Source organism: Necator americanus, chromosome V, assembly GCF_031761385.1.
Source record: "Necator americanus strain Aroian chromosome V, whole genome shotgun sequence".
Classification (NCBI taxonomy): Eukaryota; Metazoa; Nematoda; class Chromadorea; order Rhabditida; family Ancylostomatidae; genus Necator; species Necator americanus.
Window position 1 is genome coordinate 32,097,666 of NC_087375.1, and position 15,718 is coordinate 32,113,383.

Consider the following 15,718-nt stretch of genomic DNA (forward strand, 5'->3'; position numbering starts at 1 on the left):
CTGTCCCCTCCTTGCCTACCATAGAGAGGCGGCGCGTTTGTAATAATGTTGCTTTTGTACTAGCCGGAGCAGGCCGACAACCTTTTCTGTGCTCTTCACTTCTTTGCATCTATTATATTTGATAAACTCTACCATGAACCACCGTTTTCTTTCTTGGGTATAAAATCCCAAGTTATCGTGAGCTATCCAACTCACGCGCACAACAATAGTTCATGCGAACAAGTTCCCGAATCCTGCATTTTCTTTACTAGCAGTTTTAAATGCTACCGCAAACGTCAGCAACATTAGATTTATATGCTTCTCTTATGTATGTAAATGTTCCATAGTTTTGAGCAAATTTATTCGCTCTTTACAGCGCTAAGTTGTTACATTATTTGTTTATTCCCATTTCTCCACATCTCATAGGTCTAGTGCAACAACTGTCGGGATGCAGCTGCTGACTACTGACATACATCAGGTGTTGTCAGAGGCAGTCCGCCAGCGAGACAGCAGTCTCGTCTCCTCGGCCATGCCACCCGGCTGGTGCGAGTCCCTCTTTCCCCCTCCCCACTTTTGATGTCTTAAACATGTAACAATAAATATTTATAATATACGCTTGAACTCCCCGAACACATCGAGAATAGGAAGAGCTCCCTATATCTTGATATGGAAGTCCCGGGTAGATTCAAAAATGTTGAAATTTTTTCAAAAATGGGAACAAATCTTCCAAAAAAAAATTACCCTATTCACTCATTCATCTATTCTACACTCTGCGACACTACAACGAACGACATGTAAGTATTTCCTTTAATTATTTTATTATTAAAACATCAGATGTTAAAAAAAAGTATACAAATGTATAGAAAAAAATTACCTAGGAAAAAAAAGAATAAATAAACAGTCCATGCGAACAAGTTCCTGAACCCTGCGTTTTTTACTAGTACTTTTTATTGCTGCCGTGAACGCTAACAACGTTAGATTGAGATGCTCCTTTTACAAAAGTTAATGTTCAATAGTTTTGCACAAGATTATTTGCTCCTTGCTGCGCTAAATTGCTACATAAATTGTTTATTCCTATTCCTACATAGCTTATAAGCCTAGTGCCACAACATATAACTGATTACATGTCTTGCACTGTAATCTCAGATATATATGTTAGTATTTGCACTATAATTATATTTATGTTCCTTCAAAATTCTTAAGCCTAGTGACATTTTATATATAACTGGTTATTCTTACGCCTAATAACATATATATATAACTGCTTACATGTCTGCAAACTGTAAGTCTAAGTTCATATGTTAGTTTAGGTCATACAATACCGCTACTAACTTGTGTCCCAAAATCCGTCGCCGACGGATTAATCCGTCGCAAACCGTCGGAATTCTTGGAAGTGGTCAAAATTAAATTTTGAAAGTACCATTCGAAAGTAAATGAGCTGCTGATTTCAAATATACTTCGAGAATTTACTTTTGACAAATGTGTGGCCTGAAAACGGGCAAACTTTCCTCAAGCCCCGTTAATTACTTTCACACCTCCGCAATCCTTCCATTGGCATATCCCGCGGATACATCTCCATGGAAGAAGGGGGTGTTCATAGGATTTCCGCCTATTTCTCGAAATTGGACAAAATGTTCATTACATCCGTAATCAGGAGGTTATTTAGAGCATTTTGGTACCCCACATCACATGTTGGTCCGAAATTTCCATTCTCTTCAGAAATTCACGAAAGTGCTCCATCGAAGATTAATAAAACGTCACACTTTCAAAGCTGTAAAAAATCTTCTCGAAATTTTTCAGTAAACAACTTGTACTTGACAATAGTTCATATTGTAAGCTTCTAGCTTTGAAAATGTCTAGTTTTTCCAGTGTCAAACTTACAACATTACTCTATTTCGTTATTTGGTCCAATTTTTGAACAGCTGTCAACAGCTTAGAATGAACGCTTAAGTCTCGCGATTCGGTGCTTGCCTAGAACTTTCCTTCCTTTACGAGAATTGAATTAGGCGCTAACATCGGATGAAAGCTAGACATGGTTTTCGAGTGACCAAATTGAGGAAATTTTCGTCTGTTTTCACGAAACAGAAATTTTTGCAGCCTCTATGAATTTTTTCAGTACCTCAAATAGCCAGTTCTTCTCACAAAAAGACGCTCTTTCGAATGATGTTGAATTCACTTTTATTTACAAACTTCAAAATTTCAACACTGACTCCGCCCTCTTATAGGGCAGGCGATATTCTATAGCTGGAATGGTTATCGCGGCCCAGGCACGGTCTGCCAGGCATCTCACACCTTCGATAGGTGACTCCTCTGGCGATTCGGCGTCACAGAGAGACAATAATGTTTGAACATAAATGAACGGTGACGAGAATTCTACACAGTTTTTAGTCATCGGAACCATACAGCTACTTCAATTTCACAAGCTTTCAGAAAGAAATACAAACAAACGAAACAAATCTCTTAAAAAAACAAAAATGAAACAAATTAAGACGTATTAAGGAAGAAAAAATCGAAATTTTTTAAATTTTTGAATTTTTCGTGTATTGCAGTTCAATTCGAATAATATTCACTTCTTCCTTTTCTTCCCTCTCCTTTTCTTTTTGTTTCTTGGTTTAGTTTCATCAGTCATTTTCCTTCCTAGCCGTTTCAAATTATCACTGCTGTTTTTACAAATAAGAACTCTTTAGAATTCTCGTCACCGTTCATTTATGCTCAAACATTATTGTCTCTCTGTGACGCCGAATCGCCAGAGGAGTCACCTATCGAAGGTGTGAGATGGCAGACCGTGCCTGGGCCGCGATAACCATTCCAGCTATAGAATATCGCCTGCTCTATAAGAGGGCGGAGTCAGTGTTGAAATTTTGAAGCTTGTAAATAAAAGTGAATTGAACATCATTCGAAAGAGCGTCTCTTGTGAAAACAGACGAAATTTTCTCCAATTTGGTCACTCGAAAGCCATGACCAACTGTCATCCAATGTTAGCGCCTAATTAACTTCTCGTAAAGGAAGGAGGGTTCTAGGCAAGTACCGAATCGCGAGACTTAAGCGTTCATTCTAAGCTGTTGACAGCTGTTCAAAAATTGGACCAAACAACGAAATAGAGTAATGTTGTAAGTTTGACACTGGAAAAACTAGACATTTTCAAAGCTAGAAGCTTACAATATGAACTATTGTCAAGTACAAGTTGTTTACTGAAAAATTTCCGAGAAGATTTTTACAGCTTTGAAAGTGTGACGTTTTATTAATCTTCGATGGAGCACTTTCGTGAATTTCTGAAGAGAATGGAAATTTCGGACCAACATATGATGTGGGGTACCAAAATGCTCTAAATAACCTCCTGATTACGGATGTAATGAACATTTTGTCCAATTTCGAGAAATAGGCGGAAATCTATGAACACCCCCTTCTTCCATGGAGATGTATCCGCGGGATATGCCAATGGAAGGATTGCGGAGGTGTGAAAGTAATTAACAGGGCTTGAGGAAAGTTTGCCCGCTTTCAGGCCACACATTTGTCAAAAGTAAATTCTCGAAGTATATTTGAAATCAGCAGCTCATTTACTTTCGAATGGTACTTTCAAAATTTAATTTTGACCACTTCCAAGAATTCCGACGGTTTGCGACGGATTAATCCGTCGGCGACGGATTTTGGGACACAAGTTAGTAGCGGTATTGTACATGCGCGAAAATAGATAGTATAGCATTTCAATTGTTTTCAGATAGCAGTTTATTAATTGTTATCTGTTTAATTTGTTCTCATAGCTTATATTCCCTCTTCTGGACTTGTTCGCAAAAAGGCCGGCCAATCAAAATACAATCAAATTACGGTACCTGTAAATATCTCCGCACTTGAGCACTGCGAGTGCAATAAACAAGAGATTGAAGACGCATTAGAATCGGCTAATCTCTCCGCGCCAACCTTACACACTAGGTTGCTCTGCGAAAATCACACTTATTACAGTTGGCAAGGATATAAATCTAAAGGAAAGCTAGCAATAGTGCAGCAGCCTTCAATGTACAACAAACGTACAACCAAAATTAATTCGTACTAACGTGTAGCTGCTCTTGTTTTGACCTTAGGAGGCCCCAGTAATTAATCAAACATGAGCACAGCAACAGCCACTCCAAGTTTCGTCTCCGCATCGGAATAGACGCTAGTGACCCAAATAGACGCGCGCGATAAATGATGTAACTACACGTAGGTACTTTCTCTTAAAGAGATAACCCACAACGTATTACTCACCATACCTCCCAATATAATGCGATGCAAACAGCACACTATTTGTCAACAAATTTTATTCATCACATACATAGCAAATACAGAAAAAAAGGGAATAAAAAGGAAAAGGTTTCGATACATCACCGCTTGTCAAGTTGGGCATAGGCAGCCCTTCTCTTCCAGTTCTGCGCGTAGTCCTCCAACATTGGAGAACCCGCCGAAGATTGCCGCTTTTATCGTACTTCTGAGGAACATCTTCCTCAGATCACTGGGCACGTCCGCCCTTTCACTATGGTTAGTTAGCCATAGTTCACCAAATGAGAGGGACACTTCAGGTTTGTCCCCCCTCCATGGCGATTTGTCTTCTTTTCCCTTTGCCCAACACTTATAATCCCCCAACCTTGTGTTAACTAGCACACCTGAAAACAGAACCCAATAACAACATATAATAAAAAAGGGGAACTCAAAATTAAACAGGAAAGCACACAAACTCACAACTTTTCATAATCTCCTTGTCCTTTATTATCACTGTTACTTTAACAGTGCGATCCCTCTGAATTTCTATCATGGTTCTCTCCACCTCCTCTCTTACCAAGTACGAGAGAACGGTCTCCTCCTTCATTATGGTCCAGTCGCTGACCCGACTGAACCTAACTTCTCTAGCTGCTAACGGCATAATTCGCCGTAGTGCGGGTAGGTCATCCGCTACACGCGTTAGCTGCTGAAAAAAAAACAAAGAGAAAGAATTAACATATAAATAACTTTTATTTTGCTAACATCAACTCACCACTTCTAGAGCACGATTTTTTCTTTCCGATTCATTGAAAAGGTCTTCGAACACTCTTCTTTCTTCTACCAACCTATCCCGCTCACTCCTCAGCATTCGAAGCGGTGCTTCGAACGCTTCCTATTAAAAATAAAAAAGCAATATGTATCATTCCCATATCTTGTTTTCTTTTACACAGTAACAGTTTAAAAAAAGAGTAGAAGATAATTATTATAAACCACTTCACTCACTTCTATGTCCCTTGCTACTGCATAGGACCACCCTATTATTTCACCGCTTCTGTTTGGTACTGGAGACGACATTCTTTTTTTTTGCTTCGGTTCGCCACAACAATCTGGAAAATTATTTTTACAGTATCACCATAATATGATTAAAATATGCGTGGCAAACATTCGATTTTTTTTATTAAAAAAAGAGGAAGAAGAGATAGCAATATACGTACGACCAACTCAGGTAGAGTTCATTAAAGTGACGTAAAACAGAGCACAAGACAGCACACCACCAATACAGGTCTGTGCAAACATTGCGACCGCTCGCAATACCTTGTTAGGTAATCCACCCAGGTCTGTGTACCAGCTGTTCACTTCTATAGTAATACCATAATCATGCAATAGGAATGAGTAAAAAAAAATATGCATATTATTAAAATCTTTATTATTATTCTTACACTCCATCTTTCCCCTACTACGACTCCACCCCCAAGTGTAAAAATTAAAACACACTTTCGCCCCACCTCCTCGAGCTGGCCATTCAACATCCTACACTTCAGCGCTCCTGCCCTCTGATCCTATCTCCACTTCTCTCCTTTCACAATCCTTCCTACAACCCTAATACATTGATCTATCAATATAACTACAACCTCCCTTTTCTTTTAACAGTCATTCATCTAAACTACGCCTATTCACAACACATCATCTAGAATCTCATCTTCAAATTATTCAACTTTCTTCTGCAGGTACGCTTTGTAAAAGTACATTTCCCCCCTTTTCTTCTCTACATAAAAGAAAATATATACCAAAAAAAAATTTTTTTGTTCATCTTTCCTCTTTGACAAAACAAAACCACATACAATAATCGACAGTTATAACAAAAACACGCGCATAGAACTTTCATAGATTTTATGAATAGTTCTGATACCGACGCACTTAATTCTAACGACGAACTTCTATCATCGGAGGATATCATCAAGAGAACTGCCTTTAAGAGAAAAGGAAGATCACACTCGTGTAATCAACCTAAACGACAGCAGTCTCGTCTCCTCGGCCATGCCACCCGTGACAGTCGAAACTAACCCAAGTTCACTGGATCCTCCGCCTGGAGCTTGACAGTTCATTAACTCATTTAAAGACGATGTTTACCTATGTCTTCTACGTCAAATACGACTATTTACGAAATGCCGTCATACGACTCATCGAAACAACTACTTCTCTACATTGTGTCTTACCGCTCGAGGACGAGCTTTCCGAAGGAATGGAGATGTCGGGATGCAGCTGCTGACTACTGACATACATCAGGTGTTGTCAGAGGCAGTCCGCCAGCGAGACAGCAGTCTCGTCTCCTCGGCCATGCCACCCGGCTGGTGCGAGTCCCTCTTTCCCCCTCCCCACTTTTGATGTCTTAAACATGTAACAATAAATATTTATAATATACGCTTGAACTCCCCGAACACATCGAGAATAGGAAGAGCTCCCTATATCTTGATACAACATATAACCGGTTACATGTTTTACACTGTAATCGCAGCTGCATACGTTCGTATCTGCACTGTACTTATATTTGTGTTTCTCCAAAATTCTTACGCCTAATAGCATACACATAACTTATTACATGTTTTCAAACTGTAAGCTCGAGTTTATATGTTAGTTTAGGTAATATGTAAAAATGGATAGTATAGCAGATGTTGTTCAGTTGATTTCAGATGGCAGTTATTGGTTTAACGACGCAGATGAAAGGCAACAATGGAGAATCCCTGACAAAAATGGCAAGTGGCAATTCAACATCAACAGCGACGTCTATCTAGCTCAGCTTGATCGCCTTAACGCTGCAATCGAGGCAAAAAGACCGCGCAAAAAAAACCACATCGTGTTCCATCACGATAACGCCCGTCCACATGTTGAGCTCCGTGTAATCGAATCCATCGCCGACAAGGGATAGATCTGCTCCCACATCCGCCGTACTCACCGACAGAAGCACCAACGGACTATCACGTCAATCGCTCTTTGAAAAACTGGCAAACAAACAAAGTCTACGACGACTTGGATGACTTGGTCGGCTGATGTCAAAACGTGGATTGCCTCCAAGAATCGTGACTTCTTCGCACGTGGAATCGACCGACTGCCAAGCAAATGGGAAGCAGTTCTTGAAGTGGATGGTGACTATGCTCTCGAATGTTTTGATTAAATATTGTTATTGTTTTTGTTGAATAAAAATATTTCTAAAAAACGTTCCATAATTATGCACAAACCCTTACATATATTTGCAGTTGAACACTGCGAGAGCAATAAAAAGAGATTGAAGACGCATTAGAATTGGCTAATCTCTCCGCTCCAACCTTACGCACCAGGTTGATTCCGCGACTACAATTGTTACATCGAATAAGGTACGGGAATTAATCTAAAGGAAAGCTAAGAATAGTGCAACAGCCCTCTGAGTTTACAACGGACACGAAACCAAATTAATTGCGTAGAAACGTACAGTTGCTTTCAGGAGGCACCAGTAATTAATCAGACATAAGCGCTGCATCACCCTCTCCAAATTTCACCTCCCCATCAAAACAGACGCGAGCAATAAATAATGATGCAGCTACATGCAGCTCCTATCTCTCAAAGAGATATCTGACAGGCGCATCTGGTGTGCAAAAACTATTCGAGCACAATCAGATTGGGAGAGCAACACAGGGCCGAGGGCAGACAAAGAGGTTGGACCGTATATAAACAGTCCAACTGTGTTTATTGCTCAGAGCATAGTCGAGCATTCGCCTAAAGCGTCTCCTTTTCTCTTGCCTCCCTCCCACATGTGCTTACATATTTTTACCTCCCTTTTTGTGATGCTTGTATTTTATGCATTTCTGTTTGTGCATTATTATATCACGTCTGTTATTTTACATTTGTCATGTAACGTGCCTTAGTCTGATATTGGTGTACGTGATAAATAAAGGTTTAATTACCCAAGTTTGAGGCTTATTCACGTGGCATCTAACGAACAACTGAACCACCGCTGACTCATTTCTAAAATAAGTATCAAAGTATGAAAAAGCCTGTTTCATACTAACTACGAACCAACTACATTCGACAAAGAATCTAGTCTCGGAAGTGCAACACACACAACGGTCAACTTCTTCTAGCAGGTACGCTTTATAACTTCATTGAATTTCAGGGTGGCGAAAAATTACGTGCGCATGACATTTGACTCCGTTTTAATTGTTGTATAAAGCATTTATGCATGCTTTTTTTTCTTTAAATATATTTATTGATTTGCAAGGCAAATCGCTCGAGAAACCACTCGAGAACCAAACCACTCGAGAACTGGCAACACATTTTGGCTGCTCAAACTCTACCATCCATGAACATTTGCAATTGGCAAGACGAACAGGTGCGGAAAATGGGTGCCGCACCAGCTGAGCGACGCAAACAAGGCAGCACGAGTGGCAATGGCCGGAATTCTTCTTCGTCGCTCCAAGAACAGCGATTTCTTCGACTCTGTTGTTACATCAGATGAGAAATGGATCTGCTTCGACAACGCAACGCGAAAAAGACAGTGGTTAGACGCCGGTGACACTCCAAAACCGACTCCGAAACCGGATATACACGGCAATCAATTGAACCGCGTGGATCAAGCACTGCGTCGTCAAGGTGTCGAAACGACGTCGACAAAATTCCTCCACGACAATGCTCGTCCGCATGTCGCGAAAATCACTTTGGAAAAAATTGAGGAATTGGGCTGGGAAGTCCTGCCTCATCCGCCATACAGCCCAGACCTGGCACCATCCGATTACCATCTGTTCCGGTCGATGCAGCACTCCCTGGCCGAGAGAAAGTTCACAACCCGCGAAGAAGTCCAACTCTGGGTGTCCAACTACTTTGAGTCGCAGCCGGCCGAGTTCTTCGAAAGAGGAATCCATTCTTTGCATAAACGTTGGCGACAAGTCATTGATAGTAATGGAGATTATCTTTTGAATTAATCTTGTTTAATTTCGTTTTTATAGTAAAATTTTTTAAAACTCAAACGCGCATTTCTTTCCGAACAACCTAATAATTGTTGTTTATTATTGGTTTGTAGAAAAAAATTGTTTTCCAAGCCACCGCGAAGACCTGCTCAAGTCGTGACGTGATTGCACGGTTAGCAAAGAGTGGGTTGAAGAACTCAGCATGTCGCGACTCCTCTCGATCAAAGCCTGGCCGAGAGCATTGCTTACCGCGCTAGATAGCCTAAAGCGCGCGCTCTTACCAGCGAGCTGACGCATTGGCTGCCTCTCCCACGAAGCTCCGCCCACTCCGGCCCAGGCCATATAAAGGAGCCGATTTACCAGCCTCTGTTGAGCCTGTTTCGGTTTTTCCTTTGAGTGATTTCGTAACAGTCGGCTTGGTATTTCGCTTTCGTCATCACCCTTTGTATTCGCCTCGCGTTGTGTAGTGGTGCTTTGTTGTGTATCGCATTTGAAGTTGTTGTAGGATGGGAATTTCACCATGTTATTCGCCTAGAGTAAACCCGTATTGTATACGACGCATGCTTATATGACCACTTTGTTGTTTTTGTGTGGACATGTTTCGTGTTCCGGGTCAATGAAGATTCTCTTCTTTTGTGTCGACATCCAGAACAACTAGCGATCAGCGGACTACAAGGCGGAGGACAACCATTTTTGGTGAAGGAATCCAGCCCGGGCTCTAAGCCCGGTCGAAGTGCTGGTCGACTCGATTTTTGCTCAAGAACTCCAGCCCCGGCTCCAAGCCCGGTCGAATTGCTGAAGTCGATTTCTGGTACAAGGACTCTAGGTCGGCCTCCAAGCGGATCGAACCGAGGGTCAAGTTGCGAAATAGTCCCGCCCTCTTTTTGCCTGGGCGAACTGCTGAGTGGACACTCACTCGGCTGTGAGCCCGATCGATTAGCTGTTACTGCGGTCGCGCCGCGCACCGAACAGCAACTCCAAAATGGACGCTGAAACTCTGCGTACCATCTTGGAAGCCCAAACTAAGGGTCAGCAGCAAATGTACACTGAGCTGATGAAGCGTATGGAAAAGATGGCCTCCGCTTCACACCCAGCCGTCCCAAAAGCACCCGTCGCCACGGCCGAATTCGTCACAAATTCTCTATCGACACGCTTGCCTGAGTTCGTGTACGATCCCGAAAATGGTTATACATTCGAGGTCTGGTACAACCACTACGAGAATGTAATCTCAAAAGACGGTGCTACGTTGGACGATACAGCAAAAGCTCGACTAATCGTCTCCAAACTCGACGCCGTCACATATGCCCGTTTCACGAAAAATATTCTCCCCAAAAGAGCATGCGACTTTCCCTTTAAAAAAAAGGAAAAGGAAAGGAATAATAGGAAGAGGAAAGGAAAATAATAGGAAAAGGCTTGCGAAAGACAGGCGGCGCGAGGCCGAGGACAGGAAACATCTAGGGTGCATAGAGGGAAACGGGGAGCAGGTTCGCTGACCACCGGAGAGAGCCTCTTTAGCCGAGACCGAACCCCGACTCGCAACACAGCAATTTCTTCGAGGCTCGGAGTTCCTCTAAGAACGGTCCAGAAGATTGTCACAAGCGTGACCATAGATCGTAAAAATAAAGAAGTAAAGCAAAATATGCTTACTCTCGGTGGGAATGCTCAAACAAAGAACATTTGAATAACAGACAATCAATGAGAGTTGCGCTCTCGCGCAGCTGGCGCATCTGATGGGCAAAAATTAGTCGAGCACAATCAGATTGGGAGAGCAACACTGTGCCGACAACAGACAAAGAAGTTGGACAGTATATAAACAGTCCAACAGTGTTTATTGCTCAGAGCATCGTCGTGCATTCGCCCAATAAGCATCTCTTAAGTTCTTGCCCACTCCCCACGTATGTCTGCATATTTTAATTTACCTCGATTTCTGTTGTGTATATGCATTTCCTCGTTTGCTATTTGATGTACCTGATAACGTGGCTTATTCTGATTATTCGCGTGTACATTATATTGTGCGTGTAGATTTATCAATAAACTTTTAATTACCCAAGCTTGAAGCTAATTCACGTTACATACTCCAAAAGAACTGAACCACCGTCAACTCAAAGACTGTAAAGCAATGGAAAGTGGAAGAACGCGTTCAAATCAAACCCAGAAGCGGACGAAAACGGATTTCTCGCAAATCTGTTCAATCGACAGTAAAAAAAAAGGAGCTTCCACTTCGAAGTTATCGTTATTGTTCAACGGACAAGTTCTTACCGATCAAGCAAAGCAAAATCGGAAGGAAAAATGCAAGAAATTACAGGAATTTTTCAAGGTGCGGGTATAAGCCCAGCTCTCAAGAACAATCGCAAGCGAAAAACTGCCAGATATCACGAAGGTGATAGACAGTAAAGAGAGGATTACGGTAACTATACAGTGACTTCTGCTGCAAATGCCTTTGAATATTTGAACATTCTTGAACACGTGTTAAGTACGAGTACAAACTATCGCTTAGATGAAAGACACAGCTGCAACACCAGCTGCATGGTCCAGTATATATATAGTGACGCACATGAGCAGAAATCAGTTCATTGGTGCCTCGCGCGGAGTCAAAGTTCCTTTGTCTCCGTCGTATTCCTCTGAAGTGCATCAGTGCATCTTTTAAACATTGTACATTATTTGCAGTACATCTTTGCTCATATACATTTGTACATTATTTGCAGTATATCTCTATTCATATACATCGTGCATTATTTTATATTATGTCGTCGCCTAATCACTTCTTCGTTGTTGTAACATTCACTTCTTAAATCACATAGCCTTAGCCATGAGTCGTGTCTTATATTCGTAGCAATTGTTTGAAATAAAGTTCAATTACCCAAGTTTGAGATACCGCGTGGCAAACAAGCGTTCTACGTTGGACTACATCACACCAGAAGAAGTCTGTTTCCTGAAAGCTTAATGGTTTGGGGCGGTATTAGTGCCTCGGGGAGGGCTCCTTTGATTTTTATCGATAATAACGTGAAAATTAGTGCAAAAATCTACCAGGAAGAGATCCTCAAGAAAGCTGTGGTGCCCTGGAAGCAAAAACATCCCAATTTTATCTTTCAACAAGACTGGGCTCTAGCCCATGGAACCAAAACCGATCCACTTTCTGGAGGCCAAAATCAGCTCTTTTTTGACGAGAGATTTGTGGCCTGCGAACAGCCCGGATTTGAATCCATTGGACTTTTCTGTTTGGGAATTTATGAGACGCTCATGAACCACCAAAAACAGCAACCAAGACCCTCGACATCCAGACCCTGGTGGCAGTGTCACAGACGTGACCATAGATCATCAAAGCAGAAGAGCAAGATCTAGTGGACTCTCACTCGGAATGCTCAGGCAAAGAGCATTCGAATAACCAATCTATCACGAAGGTGATAGACAGTAAATGGGGATTAAGGTAACTGACTTCTGCTGCAAATTTCAAACATGATTCAGACTCTTTAACGACTCCCATATTATCGTGAGTTATCACAACTCACGCGCACAATTTTCTGGTTCATCGGCCAAATAAAGTGCCGTAAAAGTGCAGCAAGCCCCTCGGCTGCCCACAACAAGTCCGTAGCTGTGCAACATCGTGAAAGATGTCTTTGGTTTTCCTTAGAAAACCTATGGCCCATAGCGCCAAAACTCTTCAGCTATTTCTGGAGAAATTTTCACTCTACAAAGAAGAGTGCAACCCAAATGGGTCCGAAGAGGAAATGTTTGAGGCATACTTGAACTCAACCAACCTTATAAAAGCTAGTATAGAAACTATCGCACAGAGTAGAAACTCATTGCAGTCACTGATAGACAAACTGCAGATGGAATATAATGATTCGTGAACAAAAGGCAACAAAAAGGAGCTTGAAAAAGAAATCGAGGAAATTGAAAGTGAAACAAAATTCACTGATATCATGGCAAGAGCAAATGAAATGATATTCATGCTAGAAGCAAGAGCTACAGAAGCAGCAAATCAAGCTGATAAATTTGCAAGGAAGTTGGGAATAAAATTACACAGAAACCAACGAATAGTAACCCATCTTAACGATGCAAACAATCGATCGCCACAAACGGGAAGTGCCAGAACGGCAACAGATCAAAGTAATGACGAATCCTTCAGTCCAGATGACGCAATATGGCTGTCATAGGATCATTCTGATACTAGCAGAGAGGCGATCGAAGAAGAGTTCATATGTAGAACCCTCAAACCAAATCAATTGAAACTTCCTAGGTTTTGGGAAGATGAAGAAGAATTTCCAGAGTTCTGGGCAGTCTATGAAACTTTGGTACATCAAAGTAAAGTACTTAGTACAGTTGAGGAAATGCTTCTTCTCAAAGATAGTCTTCGATGAAGAGCGGAAATGACCATCAAAGGGATACAGTTAATTCCCCAGAATTATAAATGGATGGTTGAAACTATGAAGAAAAAATATGGTAACAAACCTATAAATAGAGCAAAGATCGTGCAGAAACTCCATGTGCAAGGAATAATGCTGAGAGTTGCACATATATTTTCGACAAAATAAGAATCTTGATTAACCAAATGGTATCGGCGGGCCAGGATGTACCCAATACACAAGACGCTATGTGGACAGAAAGAATGCTGGAGAAGTTTCCGTACAATATTGTAAAAAATGTCCTTATATCTATCCTTAAAAATGTCCTTATATTATAAGATGTGAAAGTAGAAAACGTTATGGAGCATCTGTTCGAGTCGATCAGGGAAGATGACAAAGACGCTAGTTATCTTCGTCCTAGTGAAGCAGCACTGCTGAAAAGCCGCCAACAAGCAGAAGGTGCTCTCAAAAGCAGTTACCAACACACAGAACATAGCGTTATTATCATAAGGTGACTTGAGAATTACTTCGCCGTAGAATTCACTCGTGCCAATCCACTACCCTTTCCTCTGTAGTTTACCTTTTTCTTCGGGCGTAGGTCATGTCTCTGGGGTTTTATCCCATCCGTTTCTGCGCGAAGTGTCTCAGGCTGGTGGTGCTCATCTACATCTTCTGCGTTGTTCAACTCCAGCAGGATGAGAAGGTTTATTGGACGTAGTTTTTTTTCGACCATTAGGTGAATGAAGCTCTGCTTCCCTGGTCATTCCTGTAGCTGATTGCTTGAGATCTATTAGGTTAAGTCGAAAGTTCTCGGACAAATTGACAATATTTTTATTTATTTTAGAATTTTCAAACGATAACTGTAAATCATCCGAAGTATGCCCCATTGGCATTGATGGTCTTCTGCCAACGTTTAGGCAGATCGTAGATGCCTTTGCTCCAGAACGCTGGGGACTGCTTCTTGAAAAACTGCTCAAGTGCCTTTTTTATGTCGTCGCGGGTTTGGGAGTCTTGACCATCCAAATGACGTTGGAGATAGGAAAAAAGGTGGTAATCCAAGGGAACCAGGACTGGGGAATACGGTGGGTGTGGTAAAATGGTGCAACCGAATTTCATCAGTTTGGCCTTGGTCGTTCTTGCAATGTTCGACCGAGCGTTGTCGTGCTGGAAGTACACTTCGCGCTGCTGAGGGCGTGCATTTCTGAGATTTGTCCTCAAATTCTTCAGTTCCTCAATGTAGACGTCTGCGGTCACTGCACATCCTTGAACGAGCAGCTCCCAGTATTCGACGCTGTGTACGCTCAACTCAAGATGCAGAGCATAACTTATTTGGCGTGTACGTTGAGTCTAGGGACGTCTTCTGCATCCGTACCTTTGTCAACCCATTGGGCACGCTGGTGAATGTTAGAATAGGAAATCCACTTCTCATCCCCGGTGGCTATGTGCCCCAGCCAGTGTGGGTGCGCTTGAGCGTGAAGAGAAAGTGCCGTATCAATGCGGCAGTCCGTGTCGTACTGCGTCAGAGCATGTGGTACTCATCGACCTAGTTTTCGCACCTTGTCGATCCGCGAACAACTGTGGTTTGACTCATCCCAAGAGCGACTGTCAGTTCGCGAGTGTTTTGAAACGGATTGGCTTCCATCTGTCTCCGCAGCAAGACCAAATCCACCTCCATCGGGCGTCCCGAACGGTCTTCATCTTCAATGGAATAGTCGCCCATCGCGAGCTTCGAGTGCCACTTGTAGAGTGTACTTCTAGCGGAGGCGTGCTCCTTGTAAACTTCCTTCAGAAGTCTGTCGATATACGCGGGTTCTTGGCCAGATAGATGGAGAAAGAGTATGACGTTGCAGAGTTGGTGTGATGACGGCTTGAAACTGCGTGGCATGGTGGCCGGAAAGGAACTAGCCTGGTGTAATTGTTAACCTACACTTTGAAGAGCCTTTGATACTCTATCAAACGGTAACTAACACATCCATTTTTGTCGGCTCTTTGCTAAGTGATGATCTCTAGAAGTCGTCACTATCACATTGTCAGAGAACTTTCGACTCAACCTAATATTATTTTTAAAAAAATAGCGTGGGAAACGGCACTCGCCCCTACGTGGCATGCGAACTCGCTCCACATTCGCACACGTTTTCGCTCCCACACCTGGCGAACGACCGAAGATCAGTGAGGTCTCCTCGGCAGCCTATTCAACTAAAATCCATGAATTGGCTGCTTAGA

General features: G+C 42.1%; 5 protein-coding genes across 8 annotated transcripts; 3 read left to right on the forward strand and 2 right to left on the reverse strand.

Annotated features, from left to right (window-relative positions):
* Positions 1–4,347: 4,347 nt before the first annotated feature.
* On the reverse strand, positions 4,348–5,286 carry RB195_015851 (uncharacterized protein; the record flags this gene model as incomplete). Of its 3 annotated transcripts, none has more annotated exons than XM_064206762.1 (4): positions 4,348–4,616; positions 4,693–4,918; positions 4,985–5,104; positions 5,215–5,286. In XM_064206762.1, 4 exons carry the CDS (start codon positions 5,284–5,286, stop codon positions 4,348–4,350), a joined length of 687 nt encoding a protein of 228 aa, XP_064062641.1. The 3 variants fall into 3 exon arrangements, with proteins under 3 accessions (XP_064062641.1, XP_064062642.1, XP_064062643.1); XM_064206761.1 differs by having other exon boundaries at positions 5,206–5,286; XM_064206760.1 differs by lacking the exon at positions 5,215–5,286 and having other exon boundaries at positions 4,985–5,080.
* A 1,579-nt stretch (positions 5,287–6,865) lies between these two features.
* RB195_015852 (uncharacterized protein) lies at positions 6,866–7,138 on the forward strand (the record flags this gene model as incomplete). The annotated part of the gene is made up of 1 exon (XM_064206763.1): positions 6,866–7,138. The coding sequence occupies one exon, from the start codon at positions 6,866–6,868 to the stop codon at positions 7,136–7,138; it is 273 nt and encodes a 90-aa protein (XP_064062644.1).
* A 1,495-nt stretch (positions 7,139–8,633) lies between these two features.
* Positions 8,634–9,164, forward strand: RB195_015853 (uncharacterized protein; the record flags this gene model as incomplete). Its single annotated transcript, XM_064206764.1, has 1 exon — positions 8,634–9,164. One exon carries the CDS (start codon positions 8,634–8,636, stop codon positions 9,162–9,164), a length of 531 nt encoding a protein of 176 aa, XP_064062645.1.
* A 967-nt stretch (positions 9,165–10,131) lies between these two features.
* RB195_015854 (uncharacterized protein) lies at positions 10,132–10,551 on the forward strand (the record flags this gene model as incomplete). The annotated part of the gene is made up of 1 exon (XM_064206765.1): positions 10,132–10,551. One exon carries the CDS (start codon positions 10,132–10,134, stop codon positions 10,549–10,551), a length of 420 nt encoding a protein of 139 aa, XP_064062646.1.
* Positions 10,552–14,362: 3,811 nt separating this feature from the next.
* On the reverse strand, positions 14,363–15,380 carry RB195_015855 (uncharacterized protein; the record flags this gene model as incomplete). 2 transcript variants are annotated; one of them, XM_064206767.1, is made up of 2 exons in its annotated part: positions 14,363–14,786; positions 15,052–15,380. In XM_064206767.1, 2 exons carry the CDS (start codon positions 15,378–15,380, stop codon positions 14,363–14,365), a joined length of 753 nt encoding a protein of 250 aa, XP_064062647.1. The 2 variants fall into 2 exon arrangements, with proteins under 2 accessions (XP_064062647.1, XP_064062648.1); XM_064206766.1 differs by lacking the exon at positions 14,363–14,786 and having other exon boundaries at positions 15,039–15,380.
* Between the last annotated feature and the right edge of the window lie 338 nt (positions 15,381–15,718).